Source organism: Chionomys nivalis, chromosome 6 (assembly GCF_950005125.1).
Source record: "Chionomys nivalis chromosome 6, mChiNiv1.1, whole genome shotgun sequence".
In the NCBI taxonomy this organism is placed as follows: Eukaryota; Metazoa; Chordata; class Mammalia; order Rodentia; family Cricetidae; genus Chionomys; species Chionomys nivalis.
The window spans coordinates 57975888-57990877 of record NC_080091.1 but is presented as its reverse complement, the minus strand read 5'-3'; the positions used below and the strand labels follow the sequence as shown (position 1 = coordinate 57990877).

Sequence of the window (14990 nt, the reverse complement as noted above, 5' to 3'; positions counted from 1 at the left end):
GTCTCCCCCCACCTCTACCACCGAGTTCTATTCTGCCCTATCACAGGCCAAAACAGCTTCTTTATTGATTAACCAATAAAGCAACACAATACAGAAGGACTTCCCACACCAGAGCTGGTCCTTGGTAGTAGGCTTCTAGGTCAGCCCTGGTTCAATTCCTTTAAGACTTGCACACCACAGCTTTAAAGTCACTTCCCTATCAATGGAGACTCAGGCTGTCTCTAAGTAGCTTGTCCCTGTGCACAAGCTGCAGTAAATCCCCTCCTGCACTATGCTGCTCTGTCTTTGGATAAACAGGCAGAATGGAGCTCTAGGGTGAAAACTATACACACCTTCTGTCAACATACAGACTGCCCGACTACTCAAGAACAATACCAATTCAAAGTCCCCCAGCAAAATGAGGTAACATTTAATCTACACCTCTACCTCTATAAACTCTGCATTAATGAGAAATGATATTGCATTGTTGTGTTCATTTGCACTTTTTTTAATCAACAACCTGAGGATCCTCGCCTTAGATTTCCATAGCAAGGATTCACCCTTCACAGGATTATCTGTCTGTCCATTCGGTGGTCTTTCTCTTTCTCTCTATACTTTGTCAGTCTCTTCATTAAGAAGGAGAATCAACCTTCTGTCATTGTGTTGGAAGCAGTTTTCTTCAAAATAACATGTTGTTTGAATTTTTTGGTAAACACTGACAATTCCTTAGATGTTCTTTATGGTTTTGGGTTTCCTTGCATTAGGAAAGGCTTTCACACCACATGTTCATACAAATCATTTTTGAAAAGCTGCTAATTTTTCACTCAAATATCTGTATATTTCCTGAAACTTATTATTGTGTCTTGTATCAAAAGATCTTCCTGTTTTATGCCAGTGTCATAGCTAATTATCAGCACCAGCATTTTCCACCAAAGAAAATTATAGAGCAAGGGCTACTCACTAATTCGCTACTCCGCTTTCTTTACTAATGATTTCGTTATTCCTAGACACTTAACCTCCATAAAAACTGTAAGGTGACTCATCTGGTTAAAAATAAAAGAGATTTTACCATTTTTTTTTTTTAGAAAAAAGTGCTATTTTATGATGTTAAGGCATCCCATCCAAGGATACAATGGAGATCTTAATCGTGTAAGACAAATCTATAAGCTTTTGTGGGCTCCAGAGAAAGCAAGCAGCACTTTGTTGTGAGGGAAAATGGATACATAGCATAAGCTCAGAATGGGGCCTGGCAGGTTTCCTGGGGGTCAGATTTTCCGCTCTTTGTCTCGTGTGTGCACTGTTCTCCTCGTGTGTGCTCCAAGGCTCTCTACATTGTGTGTGCACTGCTTTCCTCGTGTGCACTCAAAGGCTCTCTACATTAAACTTTTTCATGTTCCTGCTATAATAAACCAGGTGTGTCTCACTTCTGTATTTCAAGTTGATAATATGGATAAAAGCTACTGATTTTTAAATATTTTTATAGAATATCCTACTAAAACATTTTAATTATAGTATTTTTTTTTGTTTTCTAGGTAATTAACCATGGTCTTAATACATGTGACTATCATATACCCCCAGAATATGACTGTGCGTCTTCTTCCTCCAATCATAAACCAGTTCATATCCCTATCTTACAACATTGGTTAGATCCTTAGAAACGGTGCTGTGTAAATAGTGGTACTATTGCAGCCTTGTGCTGATTCCAGCAAGAAGAATGAGAGCCACTGTTCAGCTTGTACTCAGATTGCTTGTAGGAAACAGTCTTAAGTTTCAGTGACTTTCAAGATTTGATTGAAATGGCTGTTGGGTTTAATCTGGCCCATATGGCACCTACTGTGACTTTCCTCTGTTACCATGCAGATTATGTGATGGGAGGCCCAGCAGCTGTGCCACCCGTTACTCAGTGCCCTGCCAGTGTGAATTCAGTTGATCCAAGCTGGACAGGACAGGCTGTCTTTCCCTCCCCTGACCATCTACAGTGGATGTGTAGCCAAAGAAGATGACCATTCTGCAAATTATTAGTGAGATATTGTATTGAGCTACATTTTATCCTAGCACTTTTATATCTCTCATATAAAGCAGAGATAAACACAGTTCTGGTAACATCTGAGAAAATAGTGCTTTAGAAAAGGTTCAGTGAGTTTACACTATTAATTTTTATTTTGTTCTTTAAAACTTTTTGCTCATATGTATGCTGACATATAAACAAATGAAATCAAATCAATTGTAGGAATTATTTCTATGGATAATATACACTGAAAGAATTTACCTGTATTTATAACTTCTGAATTATAAATGCTCACAGAGAATTTTACTTTAATTGCTATGCCCAACAATACTTAGTTGCAAATGTACTTGTAATGCTTTTTATTATTAACTAATTACATGCTTTTCTTGACTATTGCTAGAAAAGTAATAAATATCTTAATAAGAGTAATCATTAAAATACTAATTTTAGCATCAGATATTTTTATAAAGAAATATATCAAATGTGTTTAATAAAATTTTAATCACAAAGCAAAATTTTACTGGGCCCAATTATTCAAAATAGGCAACAATCTCATAAATATAATTACAGAGTAATTCCGTAAACTAATAGAGCTGGCTAAAGTTCAGACAAAGTAATAAAATATTATGCAACAAAGCAACAAATACAAAATGCTGGGTGACCAAGTGAAAGCAAGGTCATGCTGGTTCAGAAACTCATCTGTCCATAAAATTTCAAAATCACAGGCTAGATAGCAAAAATGCTTCAGAAAACAAGTTCACATTCTTTCAATATGTAGTCAAAATATACTGGCTTCTTCTAATAAGCAAATTAAGAAGTATCTGTAGCCTTCATAAAATGAGAGCAGTGGCACCTTCACATTGACTTCAGTACCAACAAGCACACAAAATAAGTCATAGCAATCTATTAATACTGGTATGCACCAAAGCTTCTGTGTACACAAGAAATAATTACACAGATAAATGTTTTTGCACTTTGCTTTTAATTATATTTTACATGTCCTCTTACTCGGCTAAACACATGTTTAATTAACCTTTACTATATTTTATTTAAAGTGGTTTGGACATTTAATATTCTTTCTCTTGGAGACAGAGCTATGGGAAGAATCTAGACAGATAAGTTATCATATGTCACAATACTGTAAGTTAAGAATGGAAGAATGGATGAAGAAAGTATGGAATATATACATATTAGAGTACTACTCAGCAGTAAAAAACAATGACTTCTTGAATTTTGCAGGCAAATGGACGGAAATAGAAAACACTATCCTGAGTGAGGTGAGCCAGACCCAAAAAGAGGAACAGGGGATGTACTCACTCATATTTGGTTTCTAGCCATAAATAAAGGACATTGAGCCTATAATACGTGATCCTAGAGAAGCTAAATAAGAAGGTGAACCCAAAGAAAAACATATAGGCATCCTCCTGAATATTAACCTTCATCAGGCGATGAAAGGAGACAGAGACAGAGACCCACATTGGAGCACCGGACTGAAATCTCAAGGTCCAAATCAGGAGCAGAAAGAGAGAGAGCACGAGCAAGGAACTCAGGACGGCGAGGGGTGCACCCACATACTGAGACAATGGGGATGTTCTATCGGGAACTCACCAAGGCCAGCTGGCCTGGGTCTGAAAAAGCATGGGATAAAACCGGACTCGCTGAACATAGCGGACAATGAGGACTACTGAGAACTCAAGAACAATGGCAATGGATTTTTGATCCTACTGCACGCACTGGCTTTGTTGGAGCCTAGGCAGTTTGGATGCTCACCTTACTAGACCTGGATGGAGGTGGGTGGTCCTTGGACTTCCCACAGGTCAGGGAACCCTGATTGCTCTTAGGGATGACGAGGGAGGGGGACTTGACCGGGGGAGGGGGAGGGAAATGGGAGGCAGTGGCGGGGAGAAGGCAGAAATCTTTAATAAAGAAAGAAAAAAAATCACGCTTATGAGTGTTTTACTTGCACTTAAGCTTGTGTACAACATGTGTATCCACGGAGGCCAGAAAAGGGTATTGGACCACTTGGGACTGGGGTCACAGGTGGTTTTGTGAGCCACTGTGTGGGCTCTGGGAATCAAACTTGGATCCTCTGGGAGAGCAGCCAATGCTTTCGGCTGCTGAGCCATCTCTCCAAACCCAAAACTATTTTGTAAATCATGTGATTTAGGCACAAGTTCAGAGAAATTTCTCGGAAGATGAGGTAAGCTACCTAATTCTAGAATTACCATTGTGCAATGTGTTTTATTTTCATGTAGACCATCATAAACATTATAATCCATCATTTATGCAAAATTAAGTATTCAGTAGTAAATTAAAGGTAGGTGCTATTTTCCACACTATTATAGTTCCTCAAGATTTAAAAACATCTACTGAACCAGTTTTAAGGCTGTCTGCCACCTCAGAGCAGTAAGAGAGGAAGAGCTCTCCCATGGTCTCTGAGAAGCCCTAATCTCCCATGAAAATAGAAAAAATAAATAGAAAATGGTAAATTAAAATGAAGATCTAGATTATTCCAAGGACAAAATAGGCAACTGTATTAAGTAAGTGCCGCAGCAACAAGAATTAAAGTATGTGCCCTGCTCCTCGGTGACCTGGGTAGGGCATTTGCTGCTGTGCAGCGGGGACATAGACTGGACTGCAGCAGACTGAGTAATTGATTAAAGAAAGCAATGCATCCTATTAGTTAATGTAAGTCATTAATAAAATTCAGTGTAGCACAGACTTTTAAGATGCAGCTTTGAAAGGAAAGAGGAACAGGGAAGCAGCTAGAAAAGACACAGAATCTATAACTTATTTTATTTTTAGAACAAAGAGGATGTGAACTGGGAGCTCTGGGCTCAAGCCTGCAGGGCTATGCAGAGGGACGGCTGCTCTGAGACACAACTCCTTTGACAATGGTGTTTGCTTATCTCACTTGGACAACATTCTCTACGAAAGACTTGATGACCAACATGATAGCCATACTAATTCTCCATGAATATGTCTACCCGTAGACGTCTCAAAGATTAAATAAGTTGGGGTTCAGAATGATGGCTCAGCACCTAGGAGCACTGAGTACTCTTCCAGAGGACTCCGGTTCAATCACCAGCTGTAAATTCCGGTGCCAGGGGATCCAGTGCTTTCTTTTGCCGTTGGAGGGCACTACATGCACGTGGTGCACAGACATATGTTCAGGCAAAACACCAATTCACACACAATTTTTTTAAAGTAATAAAAAGTTTTAAACTAAATTAGGATCTAGTAATTTAGCATATATATCCTGGTCATCTTTTATGTGCTAGATAGGACTTTTTCCTTTGGCCACAGCACTCAGAGCAGACCGTCCTAAGGAAATATTTGTTGATCAAATAACTAGTGAGAAAGTTCTAATGTCAGTGCGGGTCCAGGCAGGCTTTCTGGAGAAAGGGACAGAACAGACTTGGAGTACCTCAGTAATAGGGGGAGATCTTGTTTATTTGTTTGTTTGTTTGGGATATGGGACATATGCAAAGATAGAGAGAAACAAGGTGTGTTAAGGAATCTTAAAGAAAAGTTTTAAAATGTTTTAAGAAAAGGGGCAGTGGTGGCACATACCTTTAATCCCAAAACTAGGGAGGCAGAGGCAGGCGAATCTCTGAGTTTGTGTCCAATCTTGTCTACAGACTGAGTTCCAGGGCAGCCAGGGCTACACAGAGAAACCCTGTCTGAAAAAAACCAAAGTGTGTGTGTGGCGGGGGGGGGGGGGAAGGATTGGTGGGCAGATGTTAATATTAGAGAAAGAGTGTTTGAAAACATTTGTAGGGAACAAGGGTGCATGCTGGAAACCAGACTGAATCCAGGCACAAGAAGATAATACTGTAAAATGGAATGGCAGAAATATGTACAGAGAGAAATACATGAATTTCAAATGGAGGAACTGAGTCCAGAGGGAATTAGAGATGAATACGGTGTGAGATTCATGTAGACAGAAAAGAATGGGATGAGCCTTGCATCCGGGGCACTCTGATGGACAGTGGTACAAAATAAACAAAGATTTCATGAGGTGCTCAGAAGATATTCATGTGCATCAGTCCACTGGGCACCCATCTGAATCTCAAGAAAGAGACCTGACAAGACTGTCCCTCTGAAGTAACTGTAACTGGAGCCACAAGAATTAAGGAGGGTTACTAAATATATAAATGAGAAGAGACAGAACACCAAAAACTTAAAACCCACATGGAGGGGAGTTCAGAGACAGAGAACCCTCCCTAGCAAGTATGAAATACTGGGTTTGGTACCCAGCACCCGCAACACATACATCACTAAAGAAAGCCTCATATAAGTGTCTGTTGTTTCATCGGTGAACAAAATATTGAACAGTTTTTGTTTTTAGTTAGCAAACTGATATCAAGCATATTTAAAAATATAAATAACATTTGCTAAATACATTTTTGGCTCACACAGAGATGTGTAGAAAATGAGCATATAAAAGCAATCATTTGAAACATATCACCTATTTTCTTAAAAAGAAAAGTCGAAGTTAAATACTTTCCTATTGAATATACCATATTAACCAGCAGGAATGCAAAGTATTGTGTTCAAGGTTTTTTGCAGTAAAACGAAAAAATTAAATATCTCAATAAAATTTATCTTAGAATAGATTTCATTTCCTGGAAACATTCAAAGACACAACAATGAGCTGAGCAAACTTCTAAAGAATAGGTTTGGAGGAGCAAATCTGAAGGTTCTGTTTATGTGTCCAAACTTTCAACTATGACTGCAACTAGGTATGTAGTTTAAATGATAGACAATTCATTCGGCAAATAGTATTTCCCCTTTCCTTCCCCACCCCACCCTCAAGGCTTTACCTGTAACAGTGATTTCAAAACTTCTGTACTCACTGTTTTTCTGAAAATACTAATTTCTAATTATAAATATTAGATAGATTTTGCATTTAAGTTTACATTTTTAAATGGCTACAATTTCAAAATTTAAATGTAAAAATCATGTTGGAATACTGCCGAAAACAATCACTGTCTGTCATTATTAAGGTGATTATTTTTTGAAAAATTCTAAATTTGGTGTGAAAGGTAGCAATTCCTTTGCACACAGAACAGAATTTGTCTAACTCCATAGCAGTGAGGGCAGTATGTTACTTGGAAACTTAAATCCAAAGAAGAATTATGTTTTCTAGAAGATCAAACAAACAGAAAAAAATATGCTTTGTAAACAATTATCTCCAAATTGTTTCCAAAAGATAGCAATATCTCTCATGCTGAAAAACTGTTCTACTGTAAATCGCAAGCTTCATTCTTTCAAATAGAAGATGACATTAGTGCTTTTTAGAGGGAGACTTAAGACACACACTATACACATACACACAGACACACTGCACATAACTTGCAAAGGTTAGAAATGTAGTTTTTATAATAGACAGTAATGTTTTAGTTTGTTATCTGAATTATAAATCACAACTGATTTGTAACGTAATTACAGATAATACTAATTTTTATGACTACTGCCATTGAGTGGCAAACATTTGTGTCCATTATTATATAATATTCTTATCTATGTTACTTTTTGTATACTTGTCACAATTCTGTGATATAAATATTATTACCTATATTTACGTACAGTTATCTGAGGCTTGAAGAAATTTAAGCAATTTGCTCAGTGATATGTGTTCAGTAAGTTGAGGCAACTCTGAGTTTAAACCGGGTTTATTTAATCATAGAACCTGTTACACCTGTGACAATGATTAAAAATCTCTAAATGGGTGAATTTACAACTATATACAGTCACTGTATGTTGATAACTACATATGCACACACAGTGAGAATATTTCAGGAGAAGCCAATGTCTTACACAGGTTTTCATTACTAAATTTATGACCCAGGCTGGGGATAAAATTCAATTGGTAGAGTGCTTGCTTTGCATGCCTGAAGCTCTAGGCTCCATCCCCAACATTAGAAAACAAAAACACATGGTCTATCTGTTAGAGGTTTGGCCTCTTCCATTAATATTCATTGCATTTCCTGAAAAAAATGATCATCTATTTGGATAATATTCCCACATCATGTCAAATTTTAGAACTACAGGGATAGCACATACTTCAAAGGAAATCATAAACCCAAGTGGGGCTGTGCATGCCTACAATCCCACCACTTTCAGAAGTAGAGACAAGAGCATCAGGAGTTCAGGGCCAGCCTCAGCTACCTAAATGAGTTTTAAAGTAACATGGATACATGAAAGCTTACCTCAAAAAAAAATCAAAATTCACAAAGAATTCACTTACTCATTGGCAGTTGCTCTTCTCCGTTACTTGCTATCATAACATTCCAATCTGTCACATCTTTGCTGATCTGAGTTCTTAAGATTTTACTTCTAGTTCTACCACAAATACACATGATCACACTATTTAAAGGTGTCTGCTGAGCACACTGATTAAACTCAATGTTACATCCTTCCTTACCTTAAGACAAAAGTGAGGGTGGATGAAAAGCGGGGTGAATAGCAAATTAGTCACTGGCTTTGAAAAACTGGTAGTTCTCAAACAAACTCCAACAACTCAAATTTGATCCCTCCTGTTTGCTTCTTACCTCAGGCTGACTGGAGATATTCAAAATGAGCGCCCAGAGCTCAGCTCTCAGTGCCGTGGGACTCCCTTGTCGGATGTACTGCTGGGCAGCGGCGCTATCCTGCTGCACCAGAACTGTCAAATGAATGGGATAACCCTGTTAGGATTCCCGCTGCCAGGAGCATCTCAGGATGGCCATGACCTAGCCTCTGGAAGGGACACAACTGCATCTTTTTCTCCTGTCACTCTCTGTGTCCTGGGGTGGCCCCGCTACAGCTGAAAGGAGTCTAGATCTCCCTAGCTCCTCATCGGCCTGCCCAGAGCCTTCAGTGCTTTCCCACAGCTCCACTCATCTACAAGGACTCCTGAGCCTAGTGTCTGGCTTCTGTGACCAAGCAGAGCCTCATCCTCAGAACCCGTGATTTCCACAAACATATGCTACCAAGTCATGGAGCTTCTGGTATTTGAAAGCGGCACTGTACAAAACATGAGACATTGTATGGATCCAATCTTTATCCAACAGCATCATTTTTTTTTTTTGTTTCCTCTTAACGGGAAGAGGAAATTTTCTACTAAATGAAAAAGACATGATGAAAAGAAACAAAAAGAGCATAATAATTTTTAAAAGAACATTCTTTATCTGAATGTTTAATGAAAGAGGCCAAGCCTACAAAAAAAAAAAGGTCTTTGAAATTAAGATGACTTTGAAAAACTGAAGTACATGACAATAACTGTCACTGCTGGTTTGGTCTGACACACAGCCTTCTTTGCACCTCAAAGACAGTAAAGGATTTAAAGAAACAAGAAAAAGAGTGCCCAAAAGATGAGCAATTGTTCCCCAGGATATGGAGACCCGCTACGCTTATTAAGCCTTATCATTGTGAGCTGTCAGCGGGATTTAAGAGCTCCATCCTCTCCTGATGCAGGAGCATGCCCTCATTAGCACTAATGAGAGGTGTGTGGGTGCATTAAACAGGAAGCTGCCTGCTTGATGGTAAGATGAAATTCTGCTCTTGAGTGCTCACGCTTATGCATTTCCTGTTCAGGAACCAGCTGTGTGCTTAATTCACACTGCCTAAGGCAGCTAACACACTGATTTGCTTCTAAATCAAGATTCCTGGTAGATTACCTGCTCGGGTAAATATTATGACTCTCCCATGCTTCACTTTACAGAGAACAAATTTCAGCCGAGGCTCTGTCACAGGGACAGTCACCTAGAGCTGTCTCATTTTTATACAACTTAATAAACCTGATTGAACTTACCTTTTTGCCCAATACGTACATGCTCATTTTCAAAAAGTTCTAAAAATGTTAAAAGAAATAAAACGATTAGACACACACATGATCAACTACATTTAGAGTAAGAAGTATTTTTCCCCAGTGCTGATACTTTAATTATTTTTAAAGTTAGATAACTATCATAGAAAACATAAGAACTTGTTTGTTTATGGCTGAATCTTGCTGCCCAGGCTGGTCTTAATCTCATTAGGTAGGCTGGGGTGGTCTCCAGCTCACAACCCTGCTGCCTCAGCCTTCTGAGTTAAAGGCACCACAATCCCACACTACCACTCTACTCTGAAAACTGAAATGTGCAATCTAAATGTAGAAAGCCTTCACCTAGGTAGCTAAAAGAGAGTTCACACACTGAACTGGGGAACAAAAATGGACACAATAAGTTTTCTTTTGATAAACAGAATATATTCTTATACAAAGATATTTCTATACATTTAGAAAAATTAAAGAAAGATTGTTTTTAACATCATTCCAGTGGCTGGAGAGATGGCTCAGAGCTGTTGCTGCTCATCGGAGAGGACCTGAGACCTGCTCACAGAACCCGTGTCGGCTGCTCCCAACCACCTGCAGACTCCAGCTCCAAGGGAGTTAGCGCCTGCCTCTGGTTCTGTGGGCACCCTCACACACACAGTCATACAATTATACAGACACATACATACAGAAGCGTGTGCACCCTCACACACACAGTCATACAATTATACAGACACACACATACAGAAGCGTGTGCACCCTCACACACACAGTCATACAATTATACAGACACATACATACAGAAGCGTGTGCACCCTCACACACACAGTCATACAATTATACAGACACACACATACAGAAGCGTGTGCACCCTCACACACAGTCATACAATTATACAGACACATACATACAGAAGCGTGTGCACCCACACACTACATAAATAATGCAAAATAGTTGATAAATTAAAGAAAAATTCTTTGAATTAAAAACTTTAACAACCATGTTAGCATCATGGATCAAGTTCAACTCCACTCCCCCTGCGCATCAAGGTCTAACACAGCCTGTCCTTTGTACGTAGAAGCCCTGCCTCATGAATGCTGGTTAAGAACTTTCACTGGAACAGCTGCTTTTTAAAAAGTGTCAATCATAGTGTAAACAGACTCATTAACTATGACATATTAAACTCTGTTCACAGAAAAATGAAAGAATGCCATCAAGGGAGTTTTGACAAGGTAAGTCTCTAGAGTATTTTGTGTGCGTGGGGGGGGGGCGGAGGGCTTATATCCAGAATTTATAAAGACAGCCTTACGGAGAAAGGCACTTGCTAGACACAAAAGGCCAAGAGTTTGAGAAGCTTCTTTATCAACAATCAATTGACCAGGAAACATAAAAAAGCTGCTTGACCACATTAGTCATCAAAAAAAAAAAAAAAAAAAATAGAACGAATATAAAAGATGGAGCCACTGCAGTGGTGAAAACAAAAAAAGACTGGTTGTTGTTGTTGTTGTTGTTGTTGTTGTTGTTGTTGTTGTTGCTTTTTTTTTTTCAAAGCAGGGTTTCTCTGTAGCTTTGGAACCTGTCCTGGAACTAACTCTTGTAGACCAGGTTGGCCTCGAACTTATAGAGATCCACCTGACTCTGCCTCCCGAGTGCTGGGATTAAGGGCATGCGCCACCACCGCCCGGCTAAGACTAGAAATTTTAAATGAAGAAAAGTATGGACCAAATGAACATCTCATACAAAGTTGATGAGAGTGTAAGCTGGCATGGTAACTTTGGAAAACTAGCAGTGTCTACTGACATGCGTGTGCACATGATTCACTCTCAGGGGTGTGCCCTGAGATGTACAACACATCAAATGGCCTGCAAACAATATTCGCAGCAGAACAATTGATGATAACCAGATGGTGGGAATAATTCAAATGGCCATCAACATCAGACAAGCTAGACAGCAGTATTTACATCTGGTGGACCATAATACAAAAATTGAGAAATAATAATTTTTCTGCATAACACTATGTATCTTATAGATAATAGTAAGCTGAAGAAACCAGATACAAGTGGGTGCAGCAAATAATTCCAAACATGTCACCCTATGGTGCTGCAGGCAGGATCGCTGTTACTATGGGGATGGCAGATTCTGTACCTGTGCCCCCGAGGCAGGGGGGTCCTAAGCTATTGTAACATGCTGTTTCTTGATTGGGTTGCACGGTGTGTCCACTTTGTAAACCACTGACCTGCATACGGACGACTTGTGTACTTGGAAGCTATCACTTGCCACTAATTAAATGTCACATGGGAAATACTAACCAGGAGGCACTTGTGTAGAATCATCTATACCCAGTTGTCCTGTAGTTAAGCCAAGTTCTACAAAGCATTCTTTCTGAAAAATAACATATGAAGAATTAGCACACCTCTCAGACTCTGGTGCGTGAGAAAAGGTAAACAAGTCAAAAAATCACATGTAAAATGAATCTCTGTTTCATTCAAATACTAAACACTAAAAGAACAGTAAAAGACTCTGGGCAGTGGGAACAGAATGAGCTCAGCTGAACACTGCACAGGTGGCACTATATCATTTTCATGGGAAATGAACATGACTAGAAGAGTCATAGCATTTAGGGAAACAGTATACACAATGAAAAAAGAAACTTAAACATACAGTATTTTTCCAGTGCAGGGGCTTTGGTAATATTTTCTATCACTTTTTCCTTTCTAAATATTTTTACTTTGAACATTTAGTAGTATGAATGCTGGCACTGTCTTCTTCAAATTTTTTTCCTTGATTTTTCCTCTTTAGGTAACACACAAACCAGCATAGTAAGCAAGGCATAGTGATGCTCCAGCCTTTCCTAAAGCAAGCAAGCAAGCATATGCACACAGACTCCCCCCATGCACACACGCACACGTGTGCACACAGAGCCACTCACTCACTCACTCATCACACTTAGCAATTCTATTTAACATTGTCCAAAATTACCAACATAAACTTCTGGGTTTTCTATGATTTGGCATCTTATTCTGATGATAAGAAGTCAAACCACAAATATCCACAAGTTCATTTTTGAGCAAAACAACTATTAATTGCTCAGCTAAAATAAGGATGAATTAGAATTATTCATAATAGCTTCCTTCACTTATCTAGCAATGTCCTAGGACAATAATCACATCTGTATTTTGTAAGCATAGAAAACCCCATGTTAATCATATTATTTTATTCTACAAGTAATTAAATATTTCTATTAATAGTTGCTTTAGTGCTTTATAACTATTCTGACTGGTAAGCCATACTTTACTCTCCTTTAAAATTGAGCTAATTTTAATTTTTCCAGATTTTATCTGATAGTAAGTTTCACGATTCTTCCATTTCAACCACTGTCTTCCATGTACTTTATGACTTTTCCTTCACTGAATCATTACTGTTAATGATTATGCATCTCAGTTTAAAAATAGCATTTATCTGGATACTAAAACACAAATCTATGGCCAATAAACACTTCAATACTGGGTTCTGTAGTCAAGATGAAGCGTTTTACTTGGGACATGTGAGATCTGGGTGTCCATTTTCCATGTCATCGCTCTGGACTATTTTTCACTCAACATTAGCAGATAATCAGATTCCCATCAAAACTGACCATAGAGAGTGTGCCTCCTTAGAAACCTTCCTTACTGTTCCAGGCTGGCAAAAGGAATTCTCAATACATTATCTTTTCTCAGCCTTTATCTAGACTAGACTAGAGCTGTCCTTTTCCTGTCTGTCCATCCCTCTACTAGCCTGTAGCACTTTGAGGATGAGAACTGTCTCTTTGTACTGAGCTCCCCAGTATTGATGAGAGCACCTGGCCCAGCAAATACTGAGCACCAGTGTCTAGTCCCATTTGGCTGCTCCAATAAATTAGTCACCAGCTCTCTTTAAAGATAGTAGATCTCCATTTCTAGAAATTTCCTTGTAATGTGGAAGAGTACATAATTCAGGAATTCGGAGTCAGAATCACCCTGACCCAGTCAAAGGATGGCAGGGACTCGTCCTAATGACTACAGGTGAGGAGTAACCATACCCTGAATGCTACCACACGGACCTGGCAGGCACGACGCGCCCCACTGGTTCAATAGAGGTGTGACTGTTATGCTGTAACTAACCACTCTCTGATGGAACTTGAGGGCCTGCTCCACAGAGGGACTGTCATGCCTGATGCTACAATCCTTGTCAGAATCCATGACTGGGAGATCAGAGACCACAGGGTAGAACCTGCAATTGTTATTTTTCCCAACAAATACTATTCTAACCATAGAAAAGGAGAATTTCTAGAAATGTCAATGAAGAGAAAAAAAGAGAAGGGAAAAGACTCTCCCGACACCCAAAACAGACCAACCCAAGACTGGAGCACTAGCATGCTTGCTGTTTTCTGCTTGTGTCACTGTATAAATCTAAACTATACACGGGGCCAAGCCAGGGCCTGTTCTATAACACCCACTAGTGGTCCTTCTGTAAATTCAGTCTCAAGCTCATTCACTCTCATTCTCTGTCCCTGTGCCCCTCTTTCTGGTCTCTGAACTCATTGCCTCATGCTCTCAAACTGCAGCAGTTTAAATATCTGGGAATTTTAATCATCACTCCACTCTGAGAAAAAAGCAAGAAAAACATGATTGGGAGCTATGCAGTAAAGACTTCCCTAGAGTGTGGTGGGCCACTCTGTTAGACAACTCCTTAGCCAGCCAATTGTGCTGTATATAAGGGTTCTCCAAACCTTCACCAGCTTTTCTGGTGCCCTAGAATAGGTGGAGGGTTGGAAAGCATAGCAGCAGGGATAAGAATAGCAGTCTCACTACTCCAGAGACTTCACTTGATCCCTGTGTGAATGACGTCTCTCTTCCTTCTGCACATCAGAGGTTTGACTCTGGAGTGGGCAGGAGTTCTGCGAGACAGTCCTCCACAGAGCCTCCACTCTCAGCCTACAGGTTGCCTTGGCGAGGACCCATGGTATCTCTGACCCTTGAGCCTTCCCAAGGTTCTACAAAGAAAACCATTTGCTTCTTTTGTCAGTCCATATCTACTGAAGAAAGAAAAGACATGCCACAGATGTCAAGAGGAAAAAACAGGAGTGGCAAACACAGAAAGCAACCATGGCTTCTAGGAGCGTGAACTAAACACAAGTAAGAATCAGAAAAGTGTCCTCCAGTGCTCAAGGCCACGATCAAGACCAGG

The 14990-nt window shown here is 39.5% G+C and overlaps 1 protein-coding gene across 5 annotated transcripts in view; it reads right to left on the bottom strand.

Annotated features, from left to right (window-relative positions):
- Nucleotides 1–14990, bottom strand: part of Tbc1d19 (TBC1 domain family member 19) — a 114807-nt gene that overhangs the window by 59006 nt on the left and 40811 nt on the right. For all 5 annotated transcript variants that reach the window (XM_057772207.1, XM_057772206.1, XM_057772204.1 and 2 more), the window contains 3 exons: nt 12095–12167; nt 9786–9824; nt 8545–8657 (listed from right to left, as the gene is read on the bottom strand). In XM_057772207.1, coding sequence (XP_057628190.1) covers nt 8545–8657; nt 9786–9824; nt 12095–12167 — 225 coding nt within the window. The remainder of the gene's footprint in view (nt 1–8544; nt 8658–9785; nt 9825–12094; nt 12168–14990) is intronic.